The following is a 14948-nucleotide window of genomic DNA, read 5'->3' on the forward strand; positions in this document are numbered from 1 at the left end:
AGAGTAGATTCTTACAGAAACAATCTCCTCCTTCCAACAAATGCCACTAAGTGGGCAGACCATAAAACCAAATCTATTTATTGCTGCTACTAATGGGAAATAAGTTATAGCCCAAATACAAAGAACCAGCTTTTATCTACTATCAGAAATTAAAACATAGAATTGGAAATTTTTTTTTAGTAAAAAAGGAAAAATTCTTTTATTACTTTGAATTTACTATGGGAGCCTAGAAATTATGTAAGTGGATTTAAACAGCTCATGAATTGCATATATGAGGCATCATAGTTTAAATTTGTTCTGGAAGGTGAGTCTATTTGAGCATCTCAGTGGGACTTCCAAAATTGTCAAAGTATAATTTAAGAAAAAAAATTAAAATGTGCAGGTGTCAGGTATTTATTTAAATCAATCAATGAGGGAAAGAGATCGAAAGCCTGGTGCAGAGAAAATTGAAGAGTGAAATACTTATAACTACTGAAAGAACAAATGCTTCAGACTCCCATTTAGGTATAAAATTGGTTAATGTTGTATATGGCAAGAAAACTACAATCTTCCGGAGTTATCTTTTCTATAGGACTAAAATCATTTGTATATCAGATAAAATTTATATGCAGTACTAAGAATCATTTGCATTTCTAAAAGTTTATCAGGGAGCCTGGGCAGCATCAATGACAAGCAGTTATTTAGTCATTCAGAAAATACTTAAGGGAGGCCTACTATGTGCCTTGAAAGATGCCACTGAGTCTGTCTTGTTCTCTGCCCTCGTGGGGATGGTCATCACCTGGCAAAGCTGGATTGACCTTGCTCCAGCCTTCATTACTGCAGGGAGAGCTGGGTGCTATCCACACCTTTCTCCCATGTGCAGCAGAAGGATGCCCAGGTATTTGGCAACCCACATTTAGACTGTAGGCAGATCTGGATATGCTTATTCTATATTCTTATTCTATATTCTTATTCTTTTATTCTTATTCTATATTCTGTATTCTTTTCAAGTTGGTAGAAGCCAATCAAATAATGTATAATTTCCCCTTAAATATATTTTAAATGTTATTAATAAAAATTCATACTCCTTAACATTTATTTTCAAATCCAACTATCCTTGTTCTAGATGTTGTCTTTGAGGAAGAATAACCTTACTCTGAGAAAAAGGTTTCTTGAAAAGAATTCATTTGCCCTTACTCTCCATTTCACTCACATGCATTTTTGCACTAAAAAAAATTAAAGACACACCCTTCTGGATTCTCTTGTTGTTTAATAAGCATTTTGTACTTGGCATCTTTTCTTCCTTTATTGCTCTTGTATTTTATTCATTTCTGAATTTTCTACAAATGTGGATAACGGCTGCTTTGGTTAGACATTGTTTTAAATAAAAATGGGTTTGTGTTTTCTTTCATGAGTCTCAAATAGTGTTTTCTATTTTGGAGGAATTTATCGTGTGCCTGCTCTCTGTAATGGAGCAGGCATTGTCCACTTACTGAAGTATATCCTGCCATTAGTGCTTTTGTCCTATAAAGGATAATTGAATGTACTTTATTGAGGTCCTGTAGCAAAGCAAATCTTAATCCAGTTATTTTGGTATTCGTGGAGGGCTCGGGTATGTTGGCTCCTATTCTTCTGAACAGCTTGGATCTCTATAAAGTTTGGCATGTTTTATTTTTCTCCACGTTTAAGAAAATGTCTCCGTCCTGTGAAGGTAATCTGATCATAGAGTTTTATTCTACTTCAGTTATCTATATAAGTCAAATGGTGATGTGCTCTATCATTGGAATATAAACTGAAAGCATACTTGTACAGAAATACTTACGCATCACAGAGATTTCTTTTTTAAAATATTAAAATGTGTCTTGGCCATCTACATACAGATGAATACCTTTTAAGTTGGGAAACCTTGATGTTTCATTATTTTTTTAAAGAATGAAATCTGTAGATTCTATAATGAAAAAAAATCAAATAATTATAGAATTAACGCATTGGGCAGTTTTTATTTTAGGTTTATTTTAGAAATGTTTTTCATTTGAAGTATTTTGTTTATAACAAAGAAGATTCAGCTCCCCACAATGTAAAGAAAATGTACATACTTGCCTTTTCACTGGGAAAGAATGCTTTCTTTTAGGTGGGTCAGCAGCCTTCATAGGTGTGCTTTTTGAATTTCTGTTCTGCCTTCCTACGTTTACATCCCAAGAGGCACCTTTATAAAATAACATAAGCGTAAGAGAAAAAATTATTTGTTTTTGAATCCTTGAATTATAACTGAAGTTGGCTACAGTCAAATATTTCCAGACTCTTCTTTTTATGGTTTTTGTCAGCAAAGAAAAGGATTGTACAAAAGCAATTAACCCTTCTCTCAAATTTTGCATCTTCAGAGGCAAGGAACAGCTCCACCTCCTATGAAGCTGCCTCCTCCTTACAAAGCACCGTCTGTAGACAGTGATGAAAATGAAGAAGAAAATGCATTTACTGACAGTGAGTTCCTTTTCGTTTAATAAATGCAGGATTTATTAAATTATGCTTTAATGACTTCTGTACATTTTTCAATAAAGGGCAGGGGGAAACTTCAAAAATGTGTGCATGAATATATGCCAAAAAAGAAAATTTATATTTGAAAGTTTTGTGGCTAATTTCCTAGGCTTTTCTCTTTGACATTGACAGAGGGAATATTGAAGGAAGCTTTGTTATACACTATTTTATCTGTATTCCCTTCCAGTTTTGCTATTTGGTTGTGAATACAAAACTGTTAAAAAGTCCTTTTAACTCAAGTTTGACCAGTAATCTGAATTGGGCATTGATGCCAGCTCTTGATTATTTACCTTACTCAAAGTAATGTTGATATTGCTAACGCAAAATTATTGGTGGCCCACCAAGTCTTATTTAATCCTTTAGAACTCATAATTTTTTATACTAATTGCATCAAATACACATTCATACATTATTTAGCTGAGACTTTATTTGAAGGAATTTGCATTTCTTTTATGAATGTATAGTATCTGGAGTTAGACCCGATTGCTAATGTATACAGAACTTCTTTGGGAAGTGAAGAAAATGTTTTAAAATTAGACAGTGATGATAGTTGTACAATTTATAGATATATTAAAAATCACTGACTTGATTATTTTAAATGGGTGAATTTTATGGTATGTGAAACACCATAAAATATATGAAAACATTTTTCTAAAATATATGAAAGATTTATATATAGAAATTAAAAGTTAAAAAATTCTGGCTGCAGCATTTAAGATTGACCTGTTTTATAAAAAGTATATAATAATGGTTCCTAGTTCATAGGGTTGTGAGGAGGATTGAAATAAAGCAATACAGTCTTTAGCTTGCCACTTAATATTCAAAGAATACTATATTATATCTTTTATTATTGTTAATAATAATTATTAAGTTAACTTTATATTTTTCTAAATATAATAGTAAATATATAAATAAATAGAAATAAAATATGAAAAGTAATGAAACTGCTAGGCTCAGTGTCACGCGCCTGTAATTCCAGTAGCTTGGAGGCTGAGGCAGGAAGCTGGCAGGTTCAAAGCCAGCCTCAGCAGTTTAGCAAGGCTCTCAGCAACTTAGCAAAACCCTTCTCAAAATAAAGAATTAAAAGGGCTGGGGATGTGGCTCTGTGGCTATGTATCCCTAAGTTCAATCCCTGACACAAAAGTAAATAAATAAATAGATAAATCTATAACTGAGTTAACTTTATAAAAATTTGATCCTTCAGTTTTACAGAACCCGTTTTCATGCATTATTTTCTTCATTTATTCACATCTTAATTGAATACCATTTTGTCTTTTAGTGATAGTATTAAGTGAGTCTGCTGTTAAATGGGTAAAATACAGCTAGCTTTCTTTATGTAGTAGAAGCACCAGCCACAAAGGGAAGGCACAAAGGCATGAGGATAAAGTTAGATGTGGACTCTGGTCATGTGATTCTCAACCTGTTTGAAGAGTATATCTGAGCTTGTCCTGATGTCCTCCCTTATTCTGATAGAGAGGAGAAGGCAGCTGCACACAGCGGCAATAGATTGTTGACTCTCCATAATTCCTGGCTGCTAGAAGTCAGTAACACCTAATTACTGGGAAACCTGACATAAGTGTGCAACTAAGACTGTTCCGAAATTGGTTCTACCACGCAGTAGCTGTGTGTTCTTGGATAAGTCATTTAACTTCTTCAAGGCACACACTAGTTATCAATGAGGAAACAAGGGTCTGTCATAGAATAACCTCTGTCTCATAGGATTGTTGTGAACAGTGAGAAAGCTCAGCATAAGAACTGGGTTACCTGGTAAGTGCTCTGGGTGACTAGGAGTGGCCTTTACATATATTATTAACACAGTTGACATTTTGTGAGGACTCTAATTAGAAAACACGTTTAGAAAAATTAAGAAATGGGTCACAAACAGCTAATAAATAGTGGGAATTGGGGTTCAAACCCAGGCACTGTGACTCCAGAGCCAATATTATCATCTACACTTGCTGTTAAAACACATTACTATAGCAGAGATAGGTACAAAGTGATGTGGGGGTCTTCTGTGAATGGCACTCTCGGGCTGGGAGAAAGGTCAAGCATCCCTCCTCTCCTTACTATGGCACCCTCAGGTATGCGTACGTAACATGCACAGGCACAAATGCATGGCATCCTGAGGCTCAGAAAAGATAGCTCTTTACACTAAATGCATAAAAAGACTCCTAATACCTTCTGACTTTAAACTTGTGACATCTCACATATTCTCCAACAAACCTATTTGGGTGACTCCTCTCTTCATTTATTTTGGTCTCTGATGTTTTCTTTCTCAATGTATATTCCCTTCCTGTTTTAAATCCCTTTGATTTCACTGTTAACCTCTAAAAAAGTTTGAATTTTATTGAGTATTTCTTGGATGGTTCATATTTATAATACAGGCAAGCCTAATGCCTCTGGCCACTGTATATTTCCTTTGGGATGATCTCGTGGGTTTTTCTTAGTTTCTTAACTCTTGCTAAATTAATACTCTGCTCCTCTATTCAAAACTGAAAGTAAACCAGGTCACTGTTTTATCAGATTTTTACTGTCCAGTCTAAATATTTCTTTTAATCGTGGTGAAATATGATTATATAACTTTCCTGAGGTCCACAACTCTGAAGTGAATAGCTTGACTTCAGGGTTAGGCCCATGACCCTAACCTTTCTTAGCAAGATCACCAACATGAAGCACACCTCACTTTAAAGGTATTAAAAGGTCGTTAATTAAAAAGTTCGTCCAGTCAAGAAGTGTTTGTCAAGTGGATGTCACAAGTGGGCAGACTCTGTTCTAGGAGTTTGGAATGTCGCAGGGAACATGGTCATTCTTTCATTAGCTGATATTCCAGTAGAGGAGGAAGATTATAAATAAGATAGTTTAAATAGTGATAAACATTGTGAATAAAATAACTAGATTTAAATAAATAAAATTTAAGATAAAATACAGAAAGATTGTATGAGAAAATAAATGCCTCAGATGTGGCAATGTGAAGTAGAATGGTTAAGAAAGGCCAAGATAAGATCTAACTGACAAAGGTATGGCTCTTACAGTCATCGTATAAATCAAGTTTTTTTTTTTTTCTTTTGGACTGTACTCATGGTAACTTAAAATTTCACGTAACAAATCAGATGTTCTCGAATATTCTGTCACATGATGGAAATCTAACAACTGTGTGAGTTAGATTTCCATCATGTGACAGAATATTTGAGAACATCTGCTTAATTGAAAAATTTTATTTTGGCTTACAGTTTCAGTCCTCAGTTACTTGTTTGGGGCCTTTGATGACTCAGTACATTCATGGCCAAGGAGCTGCTCACCTCTTGGGGGCAGAGAGAGGTGGAGAATTAGGGGGAGGTCGACATCCCCATATCCTTTCAGTGGCATGGCCTTCATGACCTTAACTTCCTTTCACTAGGCCCTGGCTCCTAATGGTTCTACCGGTTCCAACAAGACCTTTGGAGGACACAAAACCCAAACTATATAACAACTAATGTAGATGCATATATGTAGGAGTATGCGTGTATATTGAAACAAAAGTTTCACAAACTATTGCTTATTTTTATAATGTGATGAATTTTATTTTTTAAAATGCTGGTAGCAATTCAGTTTATTTCATAACTAACAGATAACTGCAAACTGTATTATAAAAAACACTAATCTAGATCCTTGGTTTTGAATCTTCTGAGTGCATCAGGAACACCATTAAAGCTTGTTAAAATAGTAATCGATAAGGCTTATCCCCAATTTCTGATTCCTTAGATCTGTGAGGACCCAATAATTTGCATTCCTAATTTTTTTCCAGTTGGTGCCATTGCTTCTGCTACCCAAGAATCACATTCTGAAAACAATCGGGATGCTAAAGTCATGCTGATGAATTTATTTAGGATTACTGTGTAGACAGCAAGGATACCTGAACACAGCACCTACCCTGCGAGTCAGTAGAGGAGCATTCTAGCATAAGAACACTTCTAGATTATGAGATTACATAGTTTGAGAAGGAGGTGTTTCAGGAAAGCTTCCATCACTTAATCTCGAGGATCAACCGTGGAGTGTTACTGAGAAATTGAGAAGACTGGAGACATAAATGTAATCATTGAATTTAGCACTAAGGAATTTATAAGGAAGGAGGGAAAGGTAATACTTGAAAAAGTAACCATAGTAATTACCTTTTAAATTGTTGTGGAAATTAAATGTTCTAGCCAGCATACAAAGCGTGGTATGCAGTAGGTGTTTATATTTTAAATCTTTTATTTTGTCTTGTTTAACATGTTTCATGACACAATAGTTTCTATATCATAAGAAATCTCATAATTGTTAGTTGAGCCAAAATTTCATGAATTTGAATTAAGAATTGTGGAACAATTGGGCTAAGGATATAGCTCAGTGGTAGAGCACTTTACCTAGCAGGCACAAGGTCTTGTGTTCAATCCCCAGCACTGACTTTGGGGGAGAACAATTATGAAACAATTAAGAATTAAGCATGTACCATGACAATGCTTAGCAATTGACAAAATTACCATTATCAAAGGTTGCAGGGTTTGCCAAAGGTATGTATTAATGTTGCAGAATCTTTTTGCTAACTTCATGGGAATAGCCTTAAATCCAAAGTTTAAAATGATTGCCTTGGCAAGGATTCAGGATCACTAAGGACATGAAGAGATCCTTAACCCTCTCTGGTCTCCTACCCACATTTTCAGTTGGCTCTTGGAAACATTTAAAGTGTTTTTTCCACTAGCCTTTACATCCTTTCACCAGGATAAGAAATTGTTTTCCCCAAGGCTGGCCTTTTACTTTCTATTCTCAGTTTTAGGTAAAGTCATTACTGAGGTTCTCATCTCCCACCCCAGAATGAATCTTAATAAACTCCATCACTATTTATTCCCTGTCTCTCTCACATTTGTACTTTCCTTTACATGTTTATTGCCAAAATTTTAGTAACTATATGATAACAGTCAGAATTTCCTGAGTACCTACCATATGCCATATATTCTAAGTCTTCAAATGCATTCTCAATACTTAGAAGACTCTTTAAAGGAGATATTAAACCTTCTGCCAGTTTCAGCTCAATGACTCCTCTAGAAAGCTTTGCCTGACTCCTTAATCCAGTACAAATTGCTTTATTTTTCTTTATACCACTTAAAAAAATGTTGCTTTTCATGTGATTATTCGATTTATGTCTGTCTTCCCCACTAAACCCTCTAAGTTCCATGAGGCTACTGACCCTCTCTGTGTTTTGGCCTGACACATTACAAAAGTTCAGATTTGGGGACAAATGGGCGGCAGGGTTATGTGGCTTGCATGGTCAACAGTGGGAATGAAAGTGAGAATGAGGTTTGGTGGTGGTGCTTCAGAGAGACCTTTTCTGCTGTCCTGCGCCACCCTTCAGAGTTTTGTGTGCAGAACAGCTTGGCTTTTTCTCTCTCAGCAGGCAGTCCTCCAATTTATCTAAACATTTCAATCCCATGGGAACAAAGTCTAAGGAAGTCTCTATCTCCATAAAGCCCAACTTTGATCTCAGAGGTTAAGTTAATACTTTTACACCAGCCACGTGTTTCTGACTTCTGGGCATTCATTCTTTCAACTACATTTTCAAACCACAGGGAGCAGCAGGTTTTGGAATGACTTTTGGTAAGATATAAGAGGGAGATCAAAAGAAGCAATGAGAATGGCATGGTAGGCTTGTTTCTCGACTCAGATGAAGCCCTAGAAACTCTGAATGCAGTTGGCCTATTTGTTGTCCGTGGGCTTTTAAGTGGAGAGCACAGGTATGAATGGCACCCTATACCAAAAGAATCCTGAAGCCCCTTTTTTCTACCTTAATTCCTGAATGGAAGCCTCTCCTAAGTGTTTTGCTTTTCTACCTTAATTTTTTTTTTTTCTCTGAAAGAACCTGGCTTAATTGGTGACTGAAATACATCTTTATGGACTTTGTCACAAACTCTCTTCCTCCATTATGTTATAAAGGAATATTTATATTAAGGGTATATTTGAGTTATGAAACAATGATAAAATTAGCCTACGATTTGGCCCATGCAAATAAAAATTAAGTTGCCAATACCTTGCATAATCTTGATTTACTTTAATTCTTATTGTTTTATTTCAGTTATTTTAAAAGACAAAATACTAGCTAAGGCCTTCTGCAATATGGTTTATTCCCAAATCTGTTACTTGGAGTCATAATATCTGTAAGTTAGGTAAGATGACTTTTTAAAGAAAACTTTATTGAGATACAGTTTATATGCTATACAATTTACCCACTTAAAGTATGCAGTTCAGTAGTTCTTAGTATATTCACAGAGTTGTTCAGCCATTACCGCTATTAATTTTAGAACATTCAGCACATTTTTATCATAATCTTCTCTACAGGCCTACGTATTAGCAGTCACTTCACATCATTGTATTTATTTAAAATTCTTTATATGCATATATAAAATATATATCTAAATTTAAAAGAAATAGTCTTTCTAGGTAATTCTCACGTGTTCCCATGGAATGGAGTGAATTGGGAAACCTATGTTAAACCTCCTCCTAAAAACAAAACAATCAAGAACTATATTCAGGTATGGAATAAGAGGATAGTTGCTAGCCCAATAGTCTTTAGGAATTCTGCAATTAGAAAGGTAAAACTCAAGCTGGGGGCATAGTTCAGTGGTAGAGGCCCTGGATTGCATCCCCAGCACCAGAAAAAAGAAATGTAAAATTTGTAGAAGTGGGCCATAACACCTTGAGTCACTTATTAATAGGCACTGTCATGAAAGCTATAAAACCACTCTCCAGAAAAATGTGTCCAGATACAAAAACATCAATACCCATGTGTACACACACGCACAATTTTGAGCATCATTTTGACTGTTTAGTGGAAATCTTGAACCCCATTTAAGACTTCCTAGATCACAGGTTGTTAACCCCTATAGTTTCTTTTTTTAAAACAAAACGTTGGAACTTAATAAAAGAATAGTTGGGGAAAAGATGAACATACTATTTTCACAACTGGAAAACTAAGACTGTAGATTTTAATGGCAGTCTATAAGTTTAATGTAATTTGAATTAAAATCTTTATTGTAATTTTTTTAAAAAAATATAACTTGATTGACAATTTACTTGGAAATTAAATGCTAGACAATTTTGGAAAACAAAAATAATGAACAGGGAACTTAGCTTCTCCTAGTATCTGAATTTGTTCTAAACTGATGGCTTTCAAAATCAGTCTAGAGCTTGTAAGTGTGAATGGCAGTGTTTTCTCAACCCTGACACTGTCACCAGCTTGGTTCATTTTTTTTTTTTTTTGTGGTGGGAATGGCTGTCCTTTGCATTGTAGAATGTTAAGCAACATCCCTGGTCTCTGCCCACTAGATTCCTGTTCTGGTTCTGACAGGTCAAAACATCTCTACTTATTATCATCTTCCCTGGTTTAAATGGAAATGGAGATTCTACTTTCACTTACTGTTTGGAGTATTAAGGGATAATCCTGTACAATGAAGGATTATCCTGTCCAGGAGCCAGTAGCACACCTGATTAAAAACATCCAAACTGTGGTAATTAAATCATTACATTGTTTACGTTAAAAGTAATCGACAAATAGACCCAAGTATCTATATAGGATGAAGAAAATAGAAAATGCTTTTTTGAGGGCTAGAATGTAGTTCAGTGGCAAAGTGTCTATCTTGCATTCACAAAACTCTGGATTTGGCCCCTAGTTCCAAAAAAGATGAAAAAAAGAAACCCACCAATTAATAATAATAATAATAATAATAATAATAATTTAAAATGCTTTTTTGAAATAGTGAAAATAAATTATTAATAAGGGATGAAGTATGTAATCATTTGGAGAGAAAATGTAGATGTGTCATTTCTCATCAAAATTACAAATTAATTCCAAAAGAATTACTCTATCTAAAAACTGAAACCATAAACATAGTATTAAAAAAATCTATATAATATTTTTTAAAATATGGGTCTGGGGTTGTGGCTCAGTGGCAGAGCACTTGCCTAGGCACTGGGTTTGATTCTCAGTACCGCATATAAATAAATAAAATAAAGAACCATTGAGAGCTAAAAAAAAGATTTAAAAATTACCTGTAATCTCAGCGGCTCAAAAGGCTGAGACAGGAGGATCACAGCCAGCTTCAGCCATTGCAAGGCACTAGGCAACTTGTAAGACCCTGTCTCTAAATAAAATACAAAATAGGACTGGGGATGTGGCTCAGTGGTTGAGTGCCCCGAGTTTAAAATACGTGTGTGTGTGTGTGTGTGTGTGTGTGTGTGTGTGTGTGTGTGTGTGTGTGTATTCTATCTATCTATCTATCTATCTGTAGAGAGAGAGAGGTAGAAAACAGCCCAGGCTGGACTGGGGATGTGGCTCAGTGGTTGAGTGCCCCGAGTTTAAAATACGTGTGTGTGTGTGTGTGTGTGTGTGTGTGTGTGTGTGTGTGTGTGTGTGTATTCTATCTATCTATCTATCTATCTATCTGTAGAGAGAGAGAGGTAGAAAACAGCCCAGGCTGGGACTACAATCAGGCTTGATGGAATTTTGGTAGGTCTCACAGCTCTGAAAGTTCACTCAAAACAATTTCACACCTTAAAAAGCTATTCAAAGTATTTCACAGTTAAAGTAAAGAATCATTGGTAAGGGATTTTTAAAACTTATGAAAAGTCTACATTAAGAGAAGGGGAGTTGTCAAGTGGTAAATTACCTTAGGAAAGGAGTTATGGTGTATAGATCAATATCTTCCTCATTTATGTTGGGACTTGAAAGCCTTCAAGCTCAGTTTGTCTCATTTTATAGTTGAGAATAAGGCCAAGAGTCTAGAACTACAAAATTAGGTATTGATGAGGCCTGGCCTAAAAGCCAGGTCACTGGGTATGCAGGGACACATGTAGGTTCCTCTGTGTGCCAGGCCAGTTTTTAGCATGACGTAAACTCATGAGAAATAAAGATTTATTGAGCAACTAGTAGCTTTTTCTTGACAATTTTTGTGTATTTTTTTTTTTAATTCATGTGTCTCTGTGGTTGATCTCTGCCTTGCCAATAGATGTCACTACAATCAACGGCAATTTACCAAGCATTTAAAGAATGTTAAGAATGTGCACTTTAAATTGACAATCAGCATTAATGACTTTTAGCAGCATTTACCTGTTCATTTTTATAAAATAAGTTATGTGCTCTTTATTATTATTATTTTTGGACAGTGCAAAACAAAGGGGAAATTATAAGAAATAAAGGTTAAGATATAATTTTTTAGTTTTATGTAAATTCTTTTCCTCATTTCCTGCACAGTTAATCATCTTTTTATGGACTCTTCATATTTATAAGTTAAATAAGTAGAATTTTTACACTAGCCCTATAATGCGAGATCCCTGGTGAAGTTGGGCTATTTTTAACATTTTTTTCATTCTGAAAACTTTCTAAGCTACAAACCTTGATATAATTTGAATGCATTTATTGTAAATAAATAAAATGTTCAGTTCCTTTGAGTAGCATTTAAATTATGTTCTGGTGTTCTTGACTTTTTAAATATTACTCCTCATACAGTAATCACCTCATACAGTGATCACAGATATTTTTATTCTACATATTACAGAGAAAGGTTAGAAGATCCTGCAGTAATTGATAGGTAATTCTGAAGTAATTGCTGTTGGTGATAAGCTTATTCAGGTGTGCTGAAGTAGGGCTGGGTATGGGATGCAAGGAAGAAGCATTTTGAAATTTAAGATTATTTTTGTAGTGATTTCTCCAAAGTTATACATTTTTTTTCATATTCTTACCTCCCAAAAGCTAACTTGAAGACTTGACTGCCTAAATGGAATCTTTACTGCGCATTTAAAATGTTACTGAGACATAAATGCATCTCGCTCCGGGGAGATGGCATGCACCAGTTTCTTTGTTACAGACAGGATTCAATGCTGGGATCTGTAAGGAAGAGAGAAGTTGATGACTGTTCCCCCTCACTTCGGACAGGCTGAAATCAACTGCCGGCTCCTTTTAATTTGCATTAGAAAGATGCCACTAATGTAATGCACTGTTTCTCAGCAGGAAACTAGGTCATTAAAATGATATTAATTGAAGCTGGCCACAAAATAAATGGTCGCGTTTATATTGCCTCCTGTTCTGGAATGGAGCTATCATCCTGATGTGAGCAGGGTAACTGAGTGTCACAGTCGGCAGCGGGAGGCATCCAGGGTCAGATGTTGGAAACCAGGAATTTTGCTTCTCCGGGCAGACTTTTCCAGGCAGCTTTCACCTGCTGACAGATGTGGCTTTAGCTTGAGGGCTAGCTTGAAATTAGCTTAATTGATTGCTTCTCCGGATGGAAAGACTGACAGGTTGCCCTTAAAGAGAATAATATCTGAGGGGGAAAAAAATAGGCCCAAGGTCGTCAGAAGAGAGAGGACAGAGTCTGTGTTGAGAATCTGAGCTGCTTCCAGCACTGAATGTTTCTCAGGAATGCAGATACCCTGAAGGGAGCACAGGTTCAGCAATGGTCCAGGGGGGTTTCCCAGGTAAGATTCTGTTGTCTGCATGATCTGTGGGGCTTTCTGAATGCAACCCTGGGCTGTTTTCCTGCTGGTGCAGAGTGTTGTTTAAACAATAGTAAGCTAAGGCATTTATCTTAAGTAAGAAAGGGAGGGTACATATGCATGTGCAAGGTGAATGTATGTTAGAAGCAAACCTCTCATGTTTCCTTTCATATGTATTGTGGCTTGTATCATCCTTTTGATGTTTTTGAAAAGTGGAGCAGTTTGTCACACTGTCAAGAATATACTGATAGTTTCGGTGCCTGAATTCTTAACACTCTATTCATGCAGTATCCTCTCCTTTCAGAATTGTAATTGAGAAGTAGTTCTCCTGGACATTTATTATCATCATTCTTGCTGTGTGTGTCTTCATCATTAAAAAAAAAATGATTTGCATTGGAACAAAGTTATTCTGATTAATTTTAAAAACTGACTATTCAGCATTCTGTTGTAAATGAAAGCAGAATATTATTAAGAAGTCATAACAGTAAGCACAAATTTTTACAATTTTTCTAAATTGTAAAATAACACCCTAACTATTATTTGCTGATTGTGGTTGAAGTTCCATTAATCTAAGCCTACAAATTAAAATTCATTAAGGATGGGGACTCTGCATTGGGAAATTTTACCATTGACTTCCTTTTTAACATATGTTCTTGAAATTATTTCTAGATTGACAATGTAATTTTATGTAATAGGGCACACTCTTTAGTGTATGCTTCTGCTATGAAAAATTATTAGAACCAGAGCTGCTTTTTATCACAGTAAGATATAGAATATTTATACATAATAGAGGTCTTCTTGTTTAAGTATTTTTGCCCAGGGGAGTCAATTGTAAGCTCACTGAGTTAGACATCACATTATAGCCTTTCTTTTTATTTTCAGCAGTGCACATGCAAATTAGGTTATTTCTACTGCAACAGCAGGATATATGCTGCATTCCTGATTTAAGGTAGTAAACCTTATTTTTGGCTATGCTGTCAAAAAAAAAAAATTAAGCAAGAACTTTTTTGTTTGCCTAACATATAATTTCTGAAGATCTTAAGTTGAGGGTCCTAAGCAGTATCTAGTATCCAGTGCTATGAATTTGGTTTAGAGAAAAGATTATAGCTCTTAAGTGGAATGCGTCACAGATTCCCTGTAGTGACAACTGTCCGTATTGTGCCTGCTGCTGTTCTGTAGTTGGAGTTGCTTGAAGTTGTCATCTTTTCAGTACTACTTCTCAAACTCACATTGACAAAGCAACCATGGAAATGATCCTGAGTATTCACGGATCTTACCTGATCCTCAGACCCCTGGAGCAATGAGTTCATTTTCCTTTTATTTTTGGCAGTTTCTTGATTTTTTTTTTTTTTTTTAAAGATCTGTTTCTCCAGATTTTAAGTACATGTGTGCTCGAGTTTTCTCAGGATAACTTGCCATCCATGACCACTTCCATGATCTCTACCTCACCATTTTGAAGTTTCCATTGTCCCTGTTTCAGAAACCACAGTGGAACCCTCAGGAACCCCCACAGCAATTTCCCAGAAATTATATTAATTATTTGTGGTCTTTAGGAATTACTGTGTCCTCTGCATTTTGTCAAAATCATACATGAACTCAGTTTTGAAACCGTTATTAGCTAGGCACAGTGGTGTGCCCCTGTAATCCCAGCTGCTCAGGAGGCTGAGACAGGATGATTGTGAGTTCAAAGCCCGCCACAGCTACGGCTAGATACTAAGCAACTCAGTGAGCCCTGTCTCTAAATAAAATACAAAATAGGGCTGGGAATGCGGCTCAGTGGTCAGGTTCCCCTAAGTTCAATCCCTGGTACCCCCCCAAAACAAAAACAAAAACCTGTTATTAACCCTATATACATGTCCCACAGTTGACACACTTTATGTATTGTATATGTCACTTTTTCAGTGCTTCTGCTCAGGATTAAAGTTTATAATTTC

The 14948-nt window shown here is 35.7% G+C and overlaps 1 protein-coding gene across 7 annotated transcripts in view; it reads left to right on the forward strand.

Moving 5' to 3' along the window:
• Patj (PATJ crumbs cell polarity complex component) overlaps window positions 1–14948 on the forward strand; it is a 344745-nt gene that overhangs the window by 144769 nt on the left and 185028 nt on the right. For 6 of the 7 annotated variants that reach the window (XM_078026378.1, XM_078026375.1, XM_078026379.1 and 3 more), the window contains one exon: window positions 2361–2460. In XM_078026378.1, the coding sequence (XP_077882504.1) occupies window positions 2361–2460 (100 nt within the window). Of the gene's footprint in view, window positions 1–2360; window positions 2461–12437; window positions 12997–14948 lie in introns of those variants that run through there. The other variant, XM_078026382.1, reaches the window with a different exon arrangement.

The sequence above is a fragment of the Ictidomys tridecemlineatus genome, chromosome 11, assembly GCF_052094955.1.
Source record: "Ictidomys tridecemlineatus isolate mIctTri1 chromosome 11, mIctTri1.hap1, whole genome shotgun sequence".
NCBI lineage: Eukaryota > Metazoa > Chordata > Mammalia > Rodentia > Sciuridae > Ictidomys > Ictidomys tridecemlineatus.